Raw genomic sequence first — 22,397 nt, 5'->3', positions numbered from 1 at the left:
ATGGAGATTTAAATGGCATCGAATAATAATCAACTGTGAGTGAATGAAAGTTTTGCTTGCAAAACTACTCAAGAGATTTAAGCACCAACATAAATCAAGGAAATAAATTTGAGGCACTTTACAAACAGCAGAGATTTGCAGGGAATTGATGAGGTTAGTTTAGTGCAAACTGTTGACTGCTTGAAAAGAACAGTCTGGGGACTTGAACATTGAGACGAGAAACAGTTTGTGAACTCAAGGTTCCAACTGATAAGACAGAACTGCAAACAAACCCTTCATGGTATGAAGGTAATGCTCACTGGTCCCAGTCTGAAGAAGGGTTTCGACCCGAAACGTCGCCCATTCCTTCTCTCCTGAGATGCTGCCTGACCTGCTGAGTTACTCCAGCATTTTGTGAATAAATACCTTCGATTTGTACCAGCATCTGCAGTTATTTTCCTATATGGTCCTGAGATCAGGATAGGGGTGCCAACTATCTCACTTCCATATAAGGGACAAGGTGACGTCACAGCCCCGCGCCCCACGTGACCTCACCCAGCCTGCGGCCACGTGCTCCCGCTCCACCAATGGCGGCCGCCCGGGCCGGGAGGCGGGTTGCTGCACAACTTCCGTTAGGCGGCGCCTGGACCTCCGGACCTACACTGTCCGGACCTACACTGTCTGGGCCTACAGCGTCCTGGCCTACAGTGTCCGGGCTTATAGCGCCCCCCGGGCCTAATACGGGACAAGGGCGGCCCCATATGGGACATACCAATTTAACCCAAAATACGTGATGTCCCGGCTAATACGGGACAGTTGGCAAACCTACATCAGGACCAAGAAGGACGGGACACAACATGGGTGATTAGTTTTGAGGCAGTAAGAGGCACCACAAAAATTGATACCCTAATACATCCTATATAAAGAAACCTGCTTTCAGCTGTACATTCAGTGTCTTGTGTCTGTTAATTATAGCAGGAGAGTCGCCTATCCATGTCCTCCAGAGATGTTACCTGGCCCACTGAGTTACTCCTGCATTTTGTGTTCGACTCCAACAGATACTGCTGGTTTGCTGAGTATTTAGATTTAGATTTTTTTTAGATTTAGAGATACAGCGCGGAAACATGCCCTTCGGCCCACCGAGTCCGCGCCGCCCAGCGGTCCCCGCACACACACACTCGGGACAATTTTGACATTTACCCAGTCAATTAACCTACATACCTGTACGTCTTTGGAGTGTGGGAGGAAACTGAAGATCTCGTAGAAAACCCAAGCAGGTCACGGGGAGAACGTACAAACTCCGTACAGACGGCGCCCGTAGTCAGGGTCGAACCTGAGTCTCCGGCGCTGCATTCGTTGTAAGGTAGCAACTCTACCGCTGCGCCACCGTGCCGCCCTTTTTATAACAGTGCATTTGTTTAGTGAACCAAAGTTTTTTTTCCCCAGCAACTTGCATTTATACACCAATATTAATAGAACATTGAACCGAATATCCCCAGAGTAGACTCTTTGGCTCACAATGTCTGTGCCAAACATGATGCCAAAACCAACTCATATCTGCCTACACATATGTATATCCCTCCATGTCCACATGCAATACAATACACTACAATGTCCTTTATTGTCATTGTACAAGTACAACGAGATTTTGATTGTCGCTTCCATATCGATGGTATCAAATCAAATTTAAAATAAATCACAGCGAACATGTAAACAACAAGGGGGGGGCGGAAGGAAAAAGAAAAAACGCATAAGATTATTAAGGGGTTGGACACGTTAGAGGCAGGAAACATGTTCCCTATGTTGGGGGAGTCCAGAACAAGGGGACACAGTTTAAGAATAAGGGGTAGGCCATTTAGAACTGAGATGAGGAAAAACATTTTCAGTCAGAGAGTTGTGAATCTGTGGAATTCTCTGCCTCAGAAGGCAGTGGAGGCCAATTCTCTGAATGCATTCAAGGGAGAGCTAGATAGAGCAGCATCCCTCTCCCCATCAAAACTGCCCCCTCCATCGACTCCTTTAAGTCCAGGCTCAAAACCTATTTCTACTCCCTAGCGTTTGAGGCCCATTGAGGAGGCGCTGTGAACTGTTTTGTATGTGCTGTTATGTTTGTATGCTACTGTATGTTTCATTTTTTTTCCTTAGCACCTAATCAGATGTACAGCACTTTGGTCAATGTGGGTTGTTTTTAAATGTGCTATATAAATAAAATTGACTTGACTTGACTTAAGGATAGCGGAGTCAGGGGGTATGGGGAGAAGGCAGGAACGGGGTACTGATTGAGAATGATCAGCCATGATCACATTGAATGGCGGTGCTGGCTCGAAGGGCCTCCTCCTGCACCTATTGTCTATTGAAAAAGGGGGGAACAAGGTAAAGTGCAAAAAAAAGGTTCATGCAGGGGTCAGTTGTGCCAGATGACCCCCTGCCTGTCCAATAGTCTCTTAAATGCCACTATCTTATCTGCCTCAATCACCACCTTGGCAGCATGTTAAAAGAAAATTGCTCTGCATATCTCCCTTGAACTTTGCCCACCTCACCTTATAGCTGTGCCATCCAGTATTTGATTTTTCCATTCTGGGAAAAAAGGTCACGACTGCCTACTCTATCTATTCCTCTCATAATTTTATATACTTCTCTCACGTCTCCCTGCAACCTCCGGCCTTCCGGAGAAAACAATCCAAGCAATTCAACTTCTCCTAATACCCCCTAATCCAGACATCATTCTGGTAAGTGGCAAGTGTCTCAATTTTTCACAAAGCAGTAATAGAAGCTGGGCTTAAATTAAAAAGCTACCTTCACCACATTAAACGACACAAATCGCTGGAGTAACTCCGCAGGTCAGGCAACATCTCTAGAGAACATGGATACGTGATGTTTCGGGCCGAGACCCTTCTTCGTTCTGTTTGTGAGGTGGGACTGGGAGTTGAGAGAGATGAAAGCTGGAAAATAACCCAAATGGCATGTGTTGCTGAAACTCAAGTGTTCTCATGATTTCTGTCAGCCAAATACATCACACATTTTTCATAGTCTGGTTGAAGAACTCTCGAGCACGTTCCTGGCTGATATTGAAAGGAGATTTAACATAATAACGCATTCTATTCAGAAATTATGGAGCTGATTTCATGGTTGGATGACTGCAGCGATCTGTTATTTCACCCGGTCAGAACTTCTTGTGCACACTGTTCTGTTCCAGGAGCATCCGACTGCAAAGTGGGACCTAACGAATTGTGCCCTGTATTAATATCCAAACTGGACTGTAAAGCAGTACAGGCTTACGGTGAAAAACTAGTTTCAACACTTTTCTGAAGCCACCTCGATGCAGAAATGCTTGAAACCATTTATTTCAGGTCCACCACCGATTTTCAGGCACCCTTGGCTCAAGGGTGTTATCCGTTTCGCCAGACCAATAGACAATAGACAATAGACAATAGGTGCAGGAGTAGGCCATACGGCCCTTTGAGCCAGCACCACCATTCAATGTGATCATGGCTGATCATTCTCAATCAGTACCTTGTTCCTGCCTTCTCCCCATACCCCCTTAAGAGCTCTATCTAGCTCTCTCTTGAATGCAGTCAGAGAATTGGCCTCCACTGCCTTCTGAGGCAGTGAATTCCATAGATTTACAACTCTCTGACTGAAAACGTTTTTCCTCATCTCCGTTCTAAATGCCCTACCCCTTATTCTTAAACTGTGGCCCCTTGTTCTGGACTCCCCCAACATTGGGAACATGTTTCCTGCCTCTAACGTGTCCAACCCCTTAATAATCTTATATGTTTCGATAAGACCCCCTCTCATCCTTCTAAATTCCAGTGTATACAAGCCTAGCCGCTCCAGCCTTGGGTGGCCGAGATACTGGCCCGCAAAGTCGGCCGCGGAATCTGCTAGTTCCGGTTAGGCCGGAGTTCCAGAACCCCCGCCGCTGGGGGCAAATTCGACCCGCCGCAGAAGTCGGCTATGGGAACGGATCTGCCGGCTCCAGAGCTCCGGCAGCAGGGAGTCAAATTCGACCGGCCGATTGCCCGCGGAAGTCCCGATGAGGTAGAGATCGGCCGCTTTGCCCGACCTAGGCGGCACATTTTCGGGGGGACTTCCGGGGGGGGGGAGGGGGGTTGATGGATTTCAAGTGCGCTCTCGTAATTTTATCCAGATTAAAGATGGTGACGGAGGAAGAAAATAAAATTTGGTGGTGGACCTGTACCATACACTGATATTTGAGAAAAAGGACCATCCAAAAGCGGAAATGTGGTCGATCTTTCTGAGTGTAGACAGCCAGAGATGTCATCTTAAGAACAGACAAATGGTAGATTTTGCAAGCTACATGAACTACAGGAAGTTTTGTTGATGAAAGTAGACCCCTTGACCACTGATTTCCAGAGCAGACTTGCAATACTCAAATATTTACTTATAAAATAATATAATCCACACATCTACTCATGTAGGTGGGCTGTTTATACTTTCGTGAAATACAGCCCGAATGAAACATTAAAGTGGTTTTATTTTTTAGACCAACAATCGAGATCATACTTAACACGTATAACAAATCTGGACAATCCTGAAATAATAATGAACTTCTAACAGTTGCTCCACATTAATGCAGCACTTTGAGTGATTCAAATTGGTTAGATCACAATCCAGGAGAATTATAGCATTTGCAAATTCATTTTATTTTCATTTATTAATTAATTTATTTATTTATTCCACACACCCCCCACTAGTCAATACAACACAACAGATTGACCATACAGTTGTGAAAGTTAAATAGTACGAAATCATTGCACAAAACAATATAATCACACATGGTATTTTCTGACCAAAAAAAGTGTAGGCAGAAGCCAAAGCTTATTGTGCCTACGCTTAATACTTAACAAATATAATTTTAAAAACCACAACATCATAAGTCAGAAGCAGATAAACAAAACATAAAAACACAAATACAGTCAAGAACCATCATTTCTGTCATGTCAGTCATTTCTCAGTGCTGATCACATATTTTGTATCTTACAAATAAAATATTTTTGAACATTTTCTTGAATTTACACATATTACTACACTCTTTTAATTCATTTTAAAACAAGTGCTATTCATCAAAATTGCATTGTTCATAAGTGATAAGAGCAGAATTCTGCCATCCGGCCCATTAGGTTTACTCTGCCATTCAATCGTGACTGGTCTATCTCTCCCTTCTAACTCCATTCTCTTCCCCATAACTCCATTCTCTTCTCCAGAACAAGGGGCCACAGTTTAAGAATAAGGGGTAGGCCATTTAGAACGGAGATGAGGAAAAACTTTTTCAGTCAGAGTTGTGAATCTGTGGAATTCTCTGTCTCAGAAGGCAGTGGAGGCCAATTCTCTGAATGCATTCAAGAGAGAACTAGATAGAGCTCTTAAGGATAGCGGAGTCAGGGGGTATGGGAAGAAGGCAGGAACGGGGTACTGTTTGAGAATGATCAGCCATGATCACATTGAATGGCGGTGCTGGCTCGAAGGGCCGAATGGCCTCCTCCTGCACCTATTGTCTATTGTCTATTGTCTATAACCCCTGACACCCATACTAATCAAGAATCTACCTATCTCTGCCTTAAAAAATATCCATTGACATTGACCTCCACAGCCTTGTGGCAATGAATTCCACAAATTTACCACCCTCTGACTAAAGAAATTCCTCCTCATCCCCTTCCTAAAGGAACGTCCTTTAATTCTGAGGCTATGAACTCTGGTCAAGTCAAGTTTATTTGTCACATACATATACAAGATGTGCAGTGAAATGAAAGTGGCAACGCCTGCGGATTGTGCTAAACTACAAAACAGAATAGAAAAAAAAAAATTTAACACAAAAATTAATTAATACTGTAAATTTAATTAGTCCCTGGTGATATGAGAGTTAACAGTCCTGATGGCCTGTGGGAAGAAACTCCGTCTCATCCTCTCTGTTTTCACAGCGTGACAGCTGAGGCGTTTGCCTGACAGTAGCAGCTGGAACAGTCCGTTGCTGGGGTGTCCTAGACTTTCCCACTAGTGGAAACAACCTCTCCACATCCACTCCATCAAGCCTTTCACTGTTGGGTCTCAATGAGACCGTATTGGAGGCCACACACCAATTAGACAAGGTGGGAGTGGGATAAGGTGTTAAAATGCCCAGATTGAACCAGTCTTTCAGACACTGCATTCCACGTACTTGCCATTCTTTAGACTTTCAGATTAGCGATTCTAGACTTTAGAGATACGGCACGGAAACAGGCCCTTTGGCCCACTTTAATCCACTCCGATCAGCGATCACCCAGTGCACTAGTACTATCCTACAAACTAGGGACAATTTACAATTTTTACTGAAGCTAAAAACCTGTTTGTCTTTGGCGCGTGGGAGGAAACCGGAAAACCCGGAGACAAGCCACACGGTCACAGGGGGAATGTACAGACAGCACCCGTAGTCAGGATCAAACCCGAATCTCTGGCACTGCAAGGCAGCAACTCTACCGCTGCGCCACCATGCCGCCATCTCTGGGTGAAGATTCCCCTCGCGTTTGCTCTGAATCTCTTCCTCCTTATCGTACAACTATGTTCTCTACTTTTATCTAACTCTGTTGTAGGGAAAGATTTCCTGCTGTCTAGTGATCTTGGAGTTTAATTTGTTCATAGTTTTCATTCTGTTAAAGTGTTAAACAGCCTTTTGTATCAATGATTTATTTTGTTTTAAATTGGTTTGGACATCTAAGTTATACACTTTCCCAACTGCTTTTCATGGCAACGTGTAGTAACAGGCTTGCTTTGTTCTGACCAAACCACAAACGCAAGGAAGCTGAATACCAGTCACAGAGTGATACAGCGTGGAAACAGGCCCTTTGGCCCAACTTGCCCACACCGGCCAACATGTCCCAGCTACACTAGTCCCACCTACACTAGTCCCACCTGCCTGCATTTGATCTATATCCCAACAAACCTATCCAATCCATGTACTTGTCTAACTGTGTCTTAAACGTTGGGATAGTACCTGCCTCAACTACCTCCTCTGGCTGTTCCATACACCCACCACCCTTTGTGAGAAAGAGTTACTCCTCAAACTCCTATTAAATCTTTTCCCCTTCACCTTAAACCTACGTCCTCTGGTCATTGATTCACCTACTCTAGGCAAGAGATTCTGTGCGTCTACCCGATCTATTCCTCAGCTATGGAGATGAGGTTCCTAATCTTCTTTACCTGAGTATGTCAGCCAGCTGCACAGCTGTGAACCATTGTCCTCGGATGTTGCGGTAGTCCTGTGCAAGCACCAGTACACAGTACTGAATTAGGTCGTAGTAATAAATATCCTCCTTCAACTTCTTTAACTCACGGCTTCCAAATGGCGGTCCTTTTAAGATATCTGAAAAATATATGGCAAGGTAAAAGGGGAAAGAATTATTGCTACACCAAGGACAAAATCTTAAACTATGCTGGAAAATATAAACATAATCGCACAGCCTGCCGAGAACCATTTTCAATTTTCAAACTTTACCATTTAGAGTTCAGAGATACAGCACAGAAACAGGGCCCTCGGCCCACCGAGTCCGTGTCGACCAGCGATCCCCGCACATTAATACACTACACTAAGGACAATTTACAATGATACCAAGTCAATTTACCTACAAACCTGTACGTCTTTGGAGTGTGGGAGGAAACCAGAGAAACTGGAAATAAACCCACGCAGGTCACGGGGAGAAGGTACAAACTCCGCATGGGCAGCAACGTAGTCAGGATCAAACCCGGGTCTCTGGCCCTGTAAGACAGCACTGCAGCCACTGTGCCGCCCATTTGACCTTAGCAACTTGAGCACCCAGCAAAATTGACAAAAATTAAGCACTATTATTGTGGATTTCTTCACAGAATAGTCAAAGGTATGGAAATAAAGAATTATTTCCTTATTCCTTAAAGAAATAAGGAATAATTATTCCTTATCTTGTATAAAGTACATAATGTTAGAGTACATAATGCTAGACCCTTCTTCGGACTCCAACATTTAAGAATTTGGGAATATGGATTAACTGAACGAATTTGCAGATGCTTCCTGTGCCTTTGTGTCCTCAACCAGTAGTCAGGAATTTGACATTTTAGTATTGTACTGTGATGCTAGAGACACTCTCTTTTGGAAGAAATAGTAAACCTTGTAACTGAATAAAAACAATCCTCGTTACAATATTTGGAAGCAGAGCAAGGAAATTTTCCGAGCTGTCCTAGCCAAGATTCATCCGAAAACAAACATTACAAAAATAGATTTGTCTGGTCACTCATACACTTTGCAGCCTCGGGAGCCCGCTGTACACAAAAGGGGCATTTAGATTTAGATTTTTTTAGATTTAGAGATACAGCGCAGAAACAGGCCCTTCGGCCCACCAGGTCCGTGTCGCCCAGCGATCCCCGCACATTAACACTATCCTACACCCATTAAGGACAATTTTTACATTTGCCCAGGCAATTAACCTACAAATCTGTACGTCTTTGGTGAGTGGGAGGAAACCGAAGATCTCGGAGAAAACCCACGCAGGTCACGGGGAGAACGTACAAACTCCGTACAGACAGCGCCCATAGTCAGGATCGAACCCGAGTCTCCGGCGCTGCGTTCGCTGTAAGGCAGCAACTCTACCGCTGCGCCACCGTGACCGCCATTGTAATCCCTACATTATAAAAGGAACCATTCTTGGATGACCCGAGGCCATGAAAGGCACTATACAAATGAATGTCTGTCTTTCTTCCATTTTAACAGGAGAAAGAGATCAGAGATTCAACAGGAAAGACGTAGCTGTTAATGGAGTGGCAAAAATCAGGGACCCCAGCAAGAGGTGAAGATAGGAAAGAGAAGAGAGATGTCAGAGAATTGTAGGCTTGGTGGAGGTTACATAGAAAGAAGATCATAAGTGATAGGAGTAGAATTTGGCCATTCGGCCCGTCAAGTCTACTCTGCCGTTCAATCGTCACGGTGGCGCAGCGGTAGAGTTGCTGCCTTACAGCGAATGCGGCACCGGAGACTCAGGTTCGATCCTGACTACGGGCGCCGTCTGTACGGAGTTTGTACGTTCTCCCTGTGACCTGCGTGCGTTTTCACCGAGAACTTCAGTTTCCTCCCACACTCCAAAGACGTACAGGTATGTAGGTTAATTGACTGGGTAAATGTAAAAATTGTCCCTCGTGTGTGTAGGATAGTATTAATGTGCGGGGATCGCTGGGCGGCGCGGACTCGGTGGGCCGAAGGGCCTGTTTCCACGGTGTATCTCTAAATCTTTTAAAAAAAATCTAAAATCTAAATCAGGCTGATCTATCTCTCCCTCCTAACCCCATTCTCCTGCCTTCTCCCCATAACCTCTGACACCTGTATTAATCAAGAGTCTATCTATCACTAACTTAAATATATCCACTGACTTTGCCTCCACAACCTTCTGTGGCAAAGAATTCCACAGATTTACCACCCTCTGACGAAAGAAATTCCTCTTCAAGTCCTTCCTAAAAGAACGTCCTTTAATTCTGAGGCCGTGACCTCTAGTCCTAGACTCTCCCACGAGTGGAAAATCCTCTCCACATCCACTCTATCTAAGCTTTTCATTATTCTGTACGTTTCAATGAGGTCAACCCTCATTCTTCTAAACTCCAGTGAATATAGGCCCAGTGCCTTCAAACGAAGTTAGGTCTATAGAGGGATTTGACGGGAGTTTTAAAATTTAGATATAGTCATACCAAGCACAGTGGAGGCAAGGGTATAATGGGTAAAGAGTTTGGAAGCACACTGTGGTTAGCTTGAACTGGTTTAAGGCAAGTCTGGGATGGTAAATTAGCAAAGAGAGTGTTGGAACATTACAGCAGGATCTTAATCACTTGGGCAGGTGGGCTGAGGAATGGTTAATGGAGTTTAATGCAGTTAAGTGTTGCATTTTTGGAAGGCAAACCAAGACAGGACCTTAACAGTGAATGGTAGAGCTCTGAGGAGTGTTGTGGACCAGAGGGATCTAGGAGTGTAGGTACATATTTTCTTGAAAGTGGCATCACAGGCAGATAGGGTGGTCAAGATGGCTTTTGGCACATTGGCTTTAATCAGTTAGGGCATTGAGTATAGAAGTTGGGATGTCATATTATAGATGTACAAGATGGTGTTGAGGGCACATTTGAAGTGTTGTGATCAGTTTTGGTCGTCCTGCTATAGGAAAGATGTTGTTAAGCTAGAAAGAGTGCAGAGAAGATTTTCGAGGACGTTGCCAGGATTTGATGGCCTGAGCTTTTGGGAGAGGTTGGGCAGGCTTGGATTCTATTCTTTGGAGCACAGAAGGATGAGGAGTGATCGTGTAGAAGTGTATAAGATCATGATGATAATAGATAGGGTGAATATACAGAGTCTTTTACCCAGAGTAGGAGAATCAAGAACCAGAGGACATAGGTTTACGGTAAGAGGAGAGAGAGTTAATAGGAGAACCTGAGGGGCAACTTTTTCCACACAGCAGGGGGTGAGTGTATGAAATGTGCTGCCAGAGGGGGTAGTTGAGGCAGGTATTATAACAACATTTAAACGACATTTGTACGATTACATGGATAAGAAAGGTTTAGAGGGATATGGGTTAAACTAGGGCAGGTGGGACCAGTGGATATGGGGCATCTTGGGCTGAAAGGTGCGTTTCCATGTTGTATGACTCTAATGATGTTTTGAAAATCTGGTAAACAAAAATTAATTCAAGAAGAAGACAGTGTTGAATGGAAAGTTTTAGGTACAAGAGTTTAAGTCTCAAGAGCCTTTTCTTTTCTTCAGTGTAGTAAAGGAAATGTCACGTTTCCTCAGGAAAATGGCTTTCTTCAGGGGTTAGGTTCAAGTCAACCTGACAAAAACTTTATGGAACACAGCTGAGACAAATAGTTGGCAATGCTGGATGTGAGCTTGAATGTTGGCACCGCACTCAGGAGACAGGAAAATACACTCCGAGCAACATGCACGTGATGACCAGCTTTCCGTTTTCAGCACTCCAATTTGAAGGTCAAGGACGCAAGGAAAGAGAATGGTAATGTCCTGAAACATATCCATAAGACCGTAAGACATAGGAGCAGAATTAGGCCATTCAGCCCATCCAGTCTACTCCACCATTCAATCATTGCTGATCTATTTTTCCCCCATTCTCCTGCCTTTACCCCGTAACCTTTGATGCCCTTCCTAATCCAGAGCCTATCACAAATCTACTAACAGTGTATTAGGTGCCTGGAATGCGCTGCCAGAGGTGGTGGTGGAAGCAGATACGATAGTGATGTTTAAGAGGCTTTCAGATAGGTACATGAATATGCAGGGAATGCAAGGGTATGGATCATGTGCAAGCAGGAAGGACCAGTTGAATCTGACATCGTGGGCCAAAGAGCCTGCACCTGTTTTATGTTCTAAGATGAGTTGAGGACAGCATAGATCATACTCCATCATTCAATCATTGCTGATCTATTTTTTATGTTTAAGATTTAGATTTTATTTTAGATTTAGATTTAGAGATACAGCGCAGAAACAGGCCCTTCGGCTGCCCAGCGATCCCCGCACACTAACATTATCCTACACCCACTAAGAACAATTTTTTTTACATTTGCCCAGCCAATTAACCTGCATACCTGTACGTCTTTGGAGTGTGGGAGGAAACCGAAGATCTCGGAGAAAACCCACGCAGGTCACGGGGAGAACGTACAAACTCCGTACAGACGGCGCTCGTAGTCAGGATCGAACCTGAGTCTCTGGCACTGCATTCGCTGTAAGGCAGCAACTCTACCGCTGCGCCGCCGTGCCGCACAAGATGGGAGGGGAAAAGTTAAAGAGGTCTTGAAGGACAAGTTTTTCCACACCAAGGGTGGTGGGCATGTGGAATGAGCTGACAGATAAAGTCGTAGAGGCAGCACAATAACAATGTTCAAAATACATTTATGCAGCTACATGGATAGTAAAGGTTTAGAGGAATCTACAGGTAAGTACGTCCCAAGTACAGGCAAATGGGACTCGATCATGTAGGCACCTGCATCTGCATTGTCAAGATGGCCCTAAAGGCCTGTTTCCATGATGATCATCTGTTTATAAACCTATGACTCTAGGTTTGAATAAGACTTTACCTCGGTTGGTCTTATTTGGTATATGAAATTAAACAGATTGGACAGGCCACATTTTAGCTTGTTTGATCCAAAGTTGTTCAGTAGTTCCATTTAAGCAGAAATAGAAGAACAGGAAAAGGTTATGTAGCCCTTCAACACTAATCTTCCATTCAATTATAGCTTAGCTGATCTGCAACCCATGAAACGGCTCAAAGAAACAACTTTTCTCCATACCTCTTTTATCTTTGCTTAGCAAAGCTCTCCTCCAGGCCAAGGTTTGGTAACCACAACTGCTCTGGCTCTGACCCAACTAGAGTTTTGTAATACTATGACTAAACCTCCATCCAAGATACAGTTTGCTCAACTGGTGTGGTGGCATTTCTGATAGAAAGTAATTAGGTCACAACCCTGACATGACACCCATTTCCCTTTCCAACGATTCAGCCTGATTTGAGCATTTTTCAAATATTCTATTTTTATTTCACAGTACTTAGCTTATGTTTAGACTTTAGGAAAACAGTGCGGAAAAAGCCTCTTTGGCCGCACCGACCAGTGTTCACCCCTGCACCAGCACTATCCTACACACCAAAGACAGTTAACTTTTTTTTAAAATCAAAGGCAATTAACCTACAAACCTGTACGTCGGTTTACTAGGTTAATTCCCGGAATGGCGGGACTGTCATATGTTGAAAGACTGGAGCGACTAGGCTTGTATACACTGGAATTTAGAAGGATGAGAGGAGATCTTATCGAAACGTATAAGATTATTAAGGGGTTGGACACGTTAGAGGCAGGAAACATGTTCCCAATGTTGGGGGAGTCCCGAAAAAGGAGCCTCAGTTTAAGAATAAGGGATAGCCCATTTAGAACGGAGATGAGGAAAAACTTTTTCAATCAGAGTTGTGAATCTGTGGAATTCTCTGCCTCAGAAGGCAGTGGAGGCCAATTCTCTGAATGCATTCAAGAGAGAGCTAGATAGAGCTCTTAAGGATAGCGGAGTCAGGGGGTATGGGGAGAAGGCAGGAACGGGGTACTGATTGAGAATGATCAGCCATGATCACATTGAATGGTGGTGCTGGCTCGAAGGGCCGAATGGCCTCCTCCTGCACTTATTGTCTATTGTCTTTAGGAGGAAACCAGAGCACCCGGAGAAAACCCACACAGTCACGGGGAGAACATACAAAATCGAACATACAAGAGCGCCCGCAGACAGGATCAAACCCAGGTCTCTTGCACTGCAAGGCAGGAGCTCTACTGCTGTGCCGCCCTGTGAAAAGTTGCAAGGTGTTGCAACTTCTATTGCTAGGTATTTTGGTTGACTTGAAGAGAATATCTGAAATGCATTTTTTTTAATATTGGCATTCACCAGCAACAAAACCTGAATTAACTCAGCGGGTCAGGCAGCTTCTCCAGAGGACATGGATAGGTAGTCACCTTTGATATTCATGTCCTCCAGAGATGCTGCCTGACCTGCTAAGTTACTCCAGCATTTATTCACAAAATGCTGGAGTAATTCAGCAGGTCAGGCAGCATCTCGGGAGAGAAGGAATGGGTGACGTTTCGGGTTGAGACCCTTCTTCAGATTGATGTTAGGGGGGCGGGACAAAGGAAGGATATAGGTGGAGACAGGAAGATAGAGGGAGATCTGGGAAGGAGGAGGGGAAGGGAGGGACAGAGGAACTATCTAAAGTTGGAGAAGTCGATGTTTATACCTAGGTATGAACATCGACTTCTCCAACTTTAGATAGTTCGATTTGTACCAGCATCTGCAGTTATTTTCTTAAGTTACTCCAGCACTTTGTGTTCTATGCAAGATTCCAGCATCTGCAGTTCCTTGTGTCAACAAAGGCTCTATTCAGTGTGTACAGAATTCTGAATTCAGTCCCTTGCTTTACTTGAGATAAACAGAAAATGCTGGAGCAACTCAGCGGGTCAGGCAGCATCTCCGGAGAAAATTGATAGGTGACGGTTCGGGTCAGGACCCTTCTTCAGACTGATTGAGGGGGGGGGGGGAGGGGGGGGACTGGAAGCAAGAAAAAATCCTTGCTCTGCTCCCTGTACACCTATGACTGTGTAGCCAAGTACTAGATTAGGTAGGCATCGTGACCAGCATGGATGGTGTGGTCCAAAAGTACAAAGTCAATTTGATCTTTAAGTTTGTGATACTACTGTTGTCAGTTTGACCTACAACGATGAGATGAAGGAGAGAAAAGAGATTGAGAATCCAGTGTCTCGGTGCCCGAACAATAACCTACTCTTAACATAAGAGAGACGAAGAAGCTGCTTGTTGATCCAAGGAAGCTAAGGGATGAACACAACCCTGTATTCATCAATGGAACTACTGTAGAGATGTTCAACAACTTCTACTTCTCAAGCATCTATATCACCAGCAACCTAACCTGGTCCCCTCTGGAATTTCTCCAGAAGCGCTATAGTAAGTATTCTGAGGGGATGCATCTAGCCTGGTATGGGAACTGCTGTGTTCTTGACTGCCTGAATCTGCAGAGAATGCGGAACAAACCTAGTCCATCACATGCTTATAACTTCCTTCCATCCAGCCCATCAGGGGTGCCTGCAAGGTATAGATCAGGTGTATGGTACAGAGCATATTGACCGGTTGTATCACGGCCTGGTTCGGCAACACAAGGAGATTGCAAACATTGGTGGACACTGTCCAGTCCATCACGGGTACTGATCTCCCCACCACAGAAGGAATCTTTAGGAGGTACTGCTTCAAGAAGGCAAGACCCACGAGAGACCCACAAGACCCACCTCAAGAAGGCAAGGCATCATCCAAGACCCACACCACCTTGACCATACTCTAATTTCACACCTACCTTTGGCCGGAAGATGTAAGAGTCTGAAAACCATGACCACCAGGTTCAAAAATGACTTCTGCCCAACAACCATGAGGATATTGAACACTGCAAAGCATTAACCACTGAACTAGAGTCTGCCTTGCGTTGCACTGTGGACTGGACTTTGCTTGCACTAGTATTGGGATTATTAATTTATTGAATTGTTTGTTTATTATATATTATCAGTGTGTAGTGTGTTACAGGTCTGCCATACATCCAAGCAAGTAAGAAATAATTTAATTGTTCTATTGTCGGTATTTATGACAATTAAACACTCTTGACTCTCGACACTTCCCAAGGCCCTACAGTTTGAGTCAGCTCACACTGAAGAAAAGAAAAGGATGCAGAAATGTTTAGTGCTCCTTGATTTTGTAACAAATAAGAGTTTTTTTTACCTTTTAACTTCAGCAGCAGTGTAGGAATTTTATTATCCGGGCTTTCTGCAACTTCAGTTGCCAAATGAAAAACGTGAACATCCCTCTTTGAATCTTGATCTGCATTCCTGCGCACAGAATGCAAAATAAGAGGACGCTTTGATAAATTATATCTGGTATTCATATTATAAAAAAGAAACCATTCTTCCAATGCAAAATTATTCTTTTGGTTGAAAAGAAAGTCTTGCCTTCTTCAACTGTATGTTTTCTAGTTACTTGGACAATGATATTACATCAAGTTCTTTGGAGTAAATATCACCAGCAATTTCTCCCTGGACCAGCCATATTGAAACAAAGGCCAAGAAAGCACACCAACGCCTCTATGTCCTTATAAGGATTAGGAAGTTTGGCATGTCTACAATAACCCTCCCCAACTTTTACAGATGCACCGTAGAAAGCATTTTATCGGGAAACATCACAGCACGCTTTGGGAACAGCTCCATTCAAGACCGCAAGAAATTGCCAAGAGTTGTGGATGTAGCCCAGCCCATCATGCAAACCAACCTCCCTTCAATTGACTCCATCTACACTTCACGCTGCCTCGGCAAGTGCACCAGTATAATCAAGGATGAGTCTCACCCTGGTTACTCCCTCTTCCATCAGGCAAGAGGTACAGAAGTTTGAAAATGCATATCTCCAAATTCAGGAACAGTTTCTTCTCAGCTGTTATCAGGAAACTGAACTATCCGCTCAGCAACTGCTCCTGGCCTTCATTCCACCTCATTGGAGACCTTTGAACTATCTTTAATCAGACTTTACTGGACTTTATTTTGTACTAAATGCTAGTCCCTTTATCCTATATCCGTACACTGGGGACAGCATGATTAGCACGCAACAAAAAGCTTTTCACTGTATGTCAGTACACGTGACAATAATAAACAAAATAATTATTTTGGTTGAAAAGAAAGTCTTGCCTTCTGGAGCTGCATGTTTTCATAAGTTCAAAAGTCGTAGGAGCAGAATCAGGCCATTCAGCCCATCAGGTCTACTCCGCCATTCAATCATGACTGATTTATCATTCCCTCTCAAACACATTCCCCTGCTTTCCACCCGTATCCCTTGACACCCTTTCTAATCGTATCTAAGGTATTGTTGGCTTGATCGTATTCATGTATGTATGTAGGATAGCACAGTAAACAAAACTTTGCTGTACCTACAATAATAGGTACATGACAATAATAAAGCTAAACCAAGCGGGGAATGGTGTGGAGGTGTAGCAAGGAGATGGGGTCATTCACAGTAGCAACAGATAGCACAGAGGCAAAGGAATGGATTGCCATTCGAATCCGTCAATGTCTGCCTTAAAAATATCTATTAGCTTGGCCTCCACAGCCGTCTGTGGCAATGCACCAGAGAAAGCATTTTATCAGGATGCATCTCAGCTTGGTTTGGAAACAGCTCCATCCAAGATCGCAAGGAATTGCAGCAAATTGTGGACACAACTCAGACCATCACACAAACCAACCTCCCTTCTATTGACTCAATAGACAATAGACAATAGGTGCAGGAGTAGCCCATTCGGCCCTTCGAGCCAGCACCGCCATTCAATGTGATCATGGTTGATCATTCTCAATCAGTACCCCGTTCTCCATGTAAACCTCACGCTGCCTCGGGAAGGGCGGCAGTGTAATCAAGGACGGGTCGTGCTCTGGCCACTCCCTCTTCTCCCCTCGGGCAAAAGGTATAAAAGTGTGAAAAAGCACACCTTCAGATTCAAGGACAGTTTCTTCCCAGCTGTTACTCCTTGACCAGACTTTGCTGGCTTAACCTTGTGCTATACATTATTCCCTTATCATACACTGCAAATGGCTCAATTGCAATAATGTATTGTCTTTCTGCTGACTGGATAGCACGCAAAAAAAGCTTTTCACTGTACCTCGGTACACATGACAATAAACTAAATTTGCAACTGAACTGAATTCCACAGACTCGCCACCCCCTAACTAAAGAAATTGCTCTTCATCTCAATTCTATAGGTACCTCCTTTTATTCTGAGGCGATGCCCTGGGGTCCTGGACTGTCCCACTAGTAGAAACATCCTCACCACATCTACTCTAACCAGTGTTTCTAGGTTATTTAGTTATGGTTTTGTATTATACAATACAATACAATATTTAGAAGGATGAGAGGAGATCTTATCGAAACGTATAAGATTATTAAGGGGTTGGACACGTTAGAGGCACAAAACATGTTCCCAATGTTGGGGGAGTCCAGAACAAGGGGCCACAGTTTAAGAATAAGGGGTAGGCCATTTAGAACTGAGATGAGGAAAAACGTTTTCAGTCAGAGAGTTGTGAATCTGTGGAATTCTCTGCCTCAGAAGGCAGTGGAGGCCAATTCTCTGAATGCATTCAAGAGAGAGCTGGATAGAGCTCTTAAGGATAGCGGAGTCAGGGGGTATGGGGAGAAGGCAGGAACGGGGTACTGATTGAGAATGATCAGCCATGATCACATTGAATGGAGGTGCTGGCTCGAAGGGCCGAATGGCCTCCTCCTGTACCTATTGTCTATAATATATCTTTATTGTCATTGTACAGGCAGGGGTACAACGAGATTGGGACTGCGCCTCCCATACGATGCAAACAACCCAATTAAACAAATTAGAAACAGTTTTAAAGCAGAAGAGAGTGCAAGTAGGTCTGTGCCGGTTCGCTGTGACCATCTGGCTCAGCAGGACCGGTTCATGGCAGCTATGGCCCTGGGGATGATGCTGTTCCTGAGTCTCTATTTTATATAGTGTAAGAAAATAACTGCAGATGCTGGTACAAATACGACGGTATTTATTCACAAAATGCTGGAGTAACTCAGCAGGTCAGGCAGCATCTCAGGAGAGAAGAAAAAATATATATATTTTATATATATATATGTTCCTGAGTTATATTTTATATGTATAGTTTTTCTAGGGGTTTTCCTGTTACTTGAACAAATGGTGGGGATTACTTCAGGAATCTCCAAGCATTTGCCTCTCTCGGGAAGCATTTCACTAACAGATTCGACAAGATGACCCAGGTGATCTGAAGGTGAAGCTTTTTCATCACAATTTAATTTCTTGAGCTGGAAGTCGCAGGCCTGCGATCTCCGGCACTTTCAGAGGCCGCTGGCCGCCGGCGGGAGCTCCAACAAGGGCAAGGCCGGCGGCTGGCACACAGCAGGTTCGGCCTCACCTCAGGCTTGGGCTGGTTCCCGGGCGAACTCTAGGCCTCGGCTTCCCAGCGCAGCGGACTAAATACGCGAACCCACGACCACCAAAATGTACGGGGACCCCCCGCCCCGCCCCGCCTCGCCTCGCCCCGCCCCGCCTCGCCTCGCCATGTCCGACTTACCGCTTGGTCGCTCCGCCTGTCGACGCCGAGCTGCCGCTGGCCGCCATCGCCCCCCCCCCGCTAGGCCGCAGTGGCTCGCGGTCTCCATGGCAACGGAGCCCTCTGGTGCTCTGCAGCAACACTCTCCACACAGGCTTCTCTCTCTCTCTCTCTCTCTCAGTGATATCAACAAATCACACTTTTAAAAAAAATTTTTTTTTTCCTACCTGCACAACAATTACTATGCATGATTGCTTGCAGACACAACCCAAATAGATTCAGGGACAGTGTGTTCCCAGCTGTTATCAGGCAACTGAACCATCCATCCATTCTACCATCAACTAGAGAGCAGTCTCTAAACTATAAGAAAATAACTGCAGATGCTGGTACAAATCGATTTATTCACAAAATGCTGGAGTAACTCAGCAGGTCAGGCAGCATCTCGGGAGAGAAGGAATGGGTGACGTTTCGGGTCGAGACCCTTCTTCTTTTGAGATGCTGCCTGACCTGCTGAGTTACTCCAGCATTTTGTGAATAATTCGAGCAGTCTCTAAACTACTGTGTGGGAAGGAACTGCAGATGCTGGTTTGACACAAAATGCTGGAGTAACTCAGCGGGACAGGGCAGCATCTCTGGAGAGAAGGAATAGATGACTTTTCAGGTCTGAAGAAGGGTCTTGCCCTGAAATGTCACCCAGTCCTTCACTCCAGAAATGCTGCCTGTCCCAGGTTAATTCCCGGAATGGCGGGACTGTCGTATGTTGAAAGACTGGAGCGGCTGGAATTTAGAAGGATGAGAGGGGATCTTATCGAAATGTATAAGATTATTAAGGGGTTGGACACGTTAGAGGCAGGAAACATGTTACCAATGTTGGGGGAGTCCAGAACCAGGGGCCATAGTTTAAGAATAAGGGCTAGGCCATTTAGAACGGAGATGAGGAAAAACTTTTTCAGTCAGAGTTGTAAATCTGTGGAATCCACTGCCTCAGAAGGCAGTGGAGGCCAAGTCTCTGAATGCATTCAAGAGAGAGCTAGATAGAGCTCTTAAGGATAGCGGAGTCAGGGGGTATGGGGAGAAGGCAGGAACGGGGTACTGATTGAGAGTGATCAGCCATGATCACATTGAATGGTGGTGCTGGCTCGAAGGGCCGAATGGCCTACTCCTGCACCTATTGTCTATTGTCTGAAATGTCACCGAGTCCTTCTCTCCAGAAATGCTGCCTGTCCTGCTGAGTTACTCCAGCATTTTGTGTCTATCTTCGGACTCCTGAATTCCTATCTGTCTCGTTGGAAATCCTCGGACAATCTTTGATCGGTCTTTACTGGCTTTTTCTCACACTGAACGTTATTCCTGTATCATTTATCATCTGTACAATGTGAATGACTCGATTGTAATCATGTATTGTCTTTCCGCTGACTGGTTAGCACACAACAAAAGCTTTTCACTATACCTCGATACATGTGAAAATAAACTAAACGAAAAATAAATTTTGAATCATCTAAGTCAAATGATTTTGTTTAAACAGTTAGTATAGTTGCTAACAGCACAATAATCTGACATTATTTTTCCACCTTGGTCATTGCCACAATCATCTTTTAAAACTATCGACAAAATGATAGAATTAGGTTTCACTTTTTGCACAATTACTTCTTTGCCATTCAATTTATCCATTCCACATGCTCATTCCCTTTCAGCCTTGTCATTACCCATTCATAATTTAACATTTTATATTTAAGACTATTTATTAAAATAACATTTTTAAAATGTGATTTTTTTTTGTTGGTGTAATTGGTCAAACTAACTTGGATTGTTTTCTGTGGAATGTCAGAGGTTGAGGGCAGACCTGATAGACATATATAAAATTATGAGATGCATAGATAGGGTAGATTGTCACAACCTTTTTCTCAGGGTGGAATGTCAAAGACTCAAGGGCATAGGTATCAGGTGAGAGGGGCAAAGTTTAAAGGAGATGTGTGGAATAGATGTTTGGAATGCGATGCTGGAGATGGTTGAGGAGGCAGGTACCATTGTGATGTTTAAAAGCTTTTTAGATAGGTACGTACATTGATTTTCGGGGAATGGAGATATGTGGGAGGAAATTAGTTTGACTTGGCATCATGTTTGGCATAGACATTATGGGCCAAAGGACTGCTTCTATGCTGCATTGTTCCGTGTTCTAAAGGCGGAATATCCTTCAGTGAGTGACTCATATCCTGATATCCAGAAGGCACAAATTGCCATTCATAAGCTGGAAAGGGTGCAGAGAAAATTTACGAGGATGTTGCCATGACTCGATGGCCTAAGCTATAGGGAGAGGGTGAGCAGGCTAGCATTTTATTCCATGGAGCGCAGGAGGATGAGGGGTGATGTTATTTAGAGAGGTGCAAAATCATGAGAGGAATAGATCAGTTAAAAGCACAGAGTTTCTTTTCCAGAGTAGGAGAATCGAGAACCAGAGGACATAGGTTTAAAGTGAGGGAGAAATAATTTAATAGGAACCTGAGGGGCAACCTTTTTACACAAAGGATTTGAATTGAATTGAATTGAATTGAATACATTTTATTAGCCAAATATGTACACATACAAGGAATTTGCATTGGTGCTTTGCTAGCAAGGAACAACGCGATATACAGTAGGCAATTAAAAATAAAACATTATAATTTAAACATGTGAGGAATTAAATAAAATACCACAGCACAAGGATGCTACAGACTTTTGGCTGTTGAGTGGAGCTGCTGCTCGTGGAAAAAAAGCTGTTTTTATGTCAGGCTGTGGCAGGTTTGACAAGCCGGAGTCGCCTTCCAGAGGGAAGTGCTTCAAAGAGTTTATGGACAGGGTGAGAGGGGTCAGAGATGATCTTACCCACTCTCTTCCTGGCCCTTACAGTGTACATTTCATCGATGGGGGGAAGGTTGCAGCCAACAACCTTCTCGGCTGATCGAATGATGCGCTGCAGCCTCCGGATGTCATGCTTGGTGGCTGAGCCAAACCAGACCATGATGGAGCAGGTGAGGACAGACTCTATGATGGCAGTATAAAACTGGACCATCATTGCCTGTGGCAGATTGTGTTTTCTCAGCTGTCGCAGGAGGTACATCCTCTGTTGGGCCTTTTTGACTGTAAAGTCGATGGTGGCCTTCCATTTAAGGTCCCTGGAGATGTTGGTTCCAAGAAACAAATGACTCCACAGATGTGACTGTGGTGTTGTTGATGGTGAGTAAGGGGATGGGGAGCTCTCCGCCGTCTTAAGAGCATTGAGCTCCAGGTTGTTACGAAGGCACCAGGACGCCAGCTGTGTCACTTCCTGCCTGTAGGCAGATTCCTCCCCATCCTGTGGAGGTGCAGTCGTTGGTGTAGAGAGAGTAAAGGAGAGGGGAGAGTACGCAGCCTTCCAGTGCTCCAATGCTGTGGGTCTGTGGGTCCGAGATGTCCTTTCCCAGCCTCATATGCTGCTTCCTGTCTGTGAGGAAGTTGATGATCCACTGACAGAGGGGTTCAGGCACAGTCAACTGGGAGAGTTTGGAGTGTAGTAGCTCTGGCACAATGGTGTTGAATGCAGAGCTAAAATCGACAAACAAAATCCTTGCATAGGTCCCCCTGGCAGTCTAGGTGCTGGAGGATGAAGTGCAGGCCTAGGTTGACTGCATCATCCACTGATCTATTGGCCCGGTATGCAAACTGCAGGGGTTTTAGTAGGGGGTTTTGTTATATTTTTCAGGTGGGCCAGCACAAGTCTTTCAAGTGTCTTCATGATTACAGAG

General features: G+C 44.5%; 1 protein-coding gene across 1 annotated transcript in view; it reads right to left on the bottom strand.

Moving 5' to 3' along the window:
* iqcb1 (IQ motif containing B1) overlaps positions 1–18,779 on the bottom strand; it is a 68,640-nt gene extending 49,861 nt beyond the window's left edge. The window contains exons 1-3 of the mRNA XM_078403282.1: positions 18,658–18,779; positions 15,296–15,402; positions 7,177–7,339 (exon numbers count right to left, since the gene is read on the bottom strand). Coding sequence (XP_078259408.1) covers positions 7,177–7,339; positions 15,296–15,402; positions 18,658–18,704 — 317 coding nt within the window. The 5' untranslated portion in view covers positions 18,705–18,779. The remainder of the gene's footprint in view (positions 1–7,176; positions 7,340–15,295; positions 15,403–18,657) is intronic.
* Positions 18,780–22,397: the final 3,618 nt, after the last annotated feature.

The sequence above is a fragment of the Rhinoraja longicauda genome, chromosome 8 (assembly GCF_053455715.1).
Source record: "Rhinoraja longicauda isolate Sanriku21f chromosome 8, sRhiLon1.1, whole genome shotgun sequence".
Lineage (NCBI taxonomy): Eukaryota > Metazoa > Chordata > Chondrichthyes > Rajiformes > Arhynchobatidae > Rhinoraja > Rhinoraja longicauda.
This window is presented reverse-complemented; position numbering and strand designations above follow the sequence as displayed.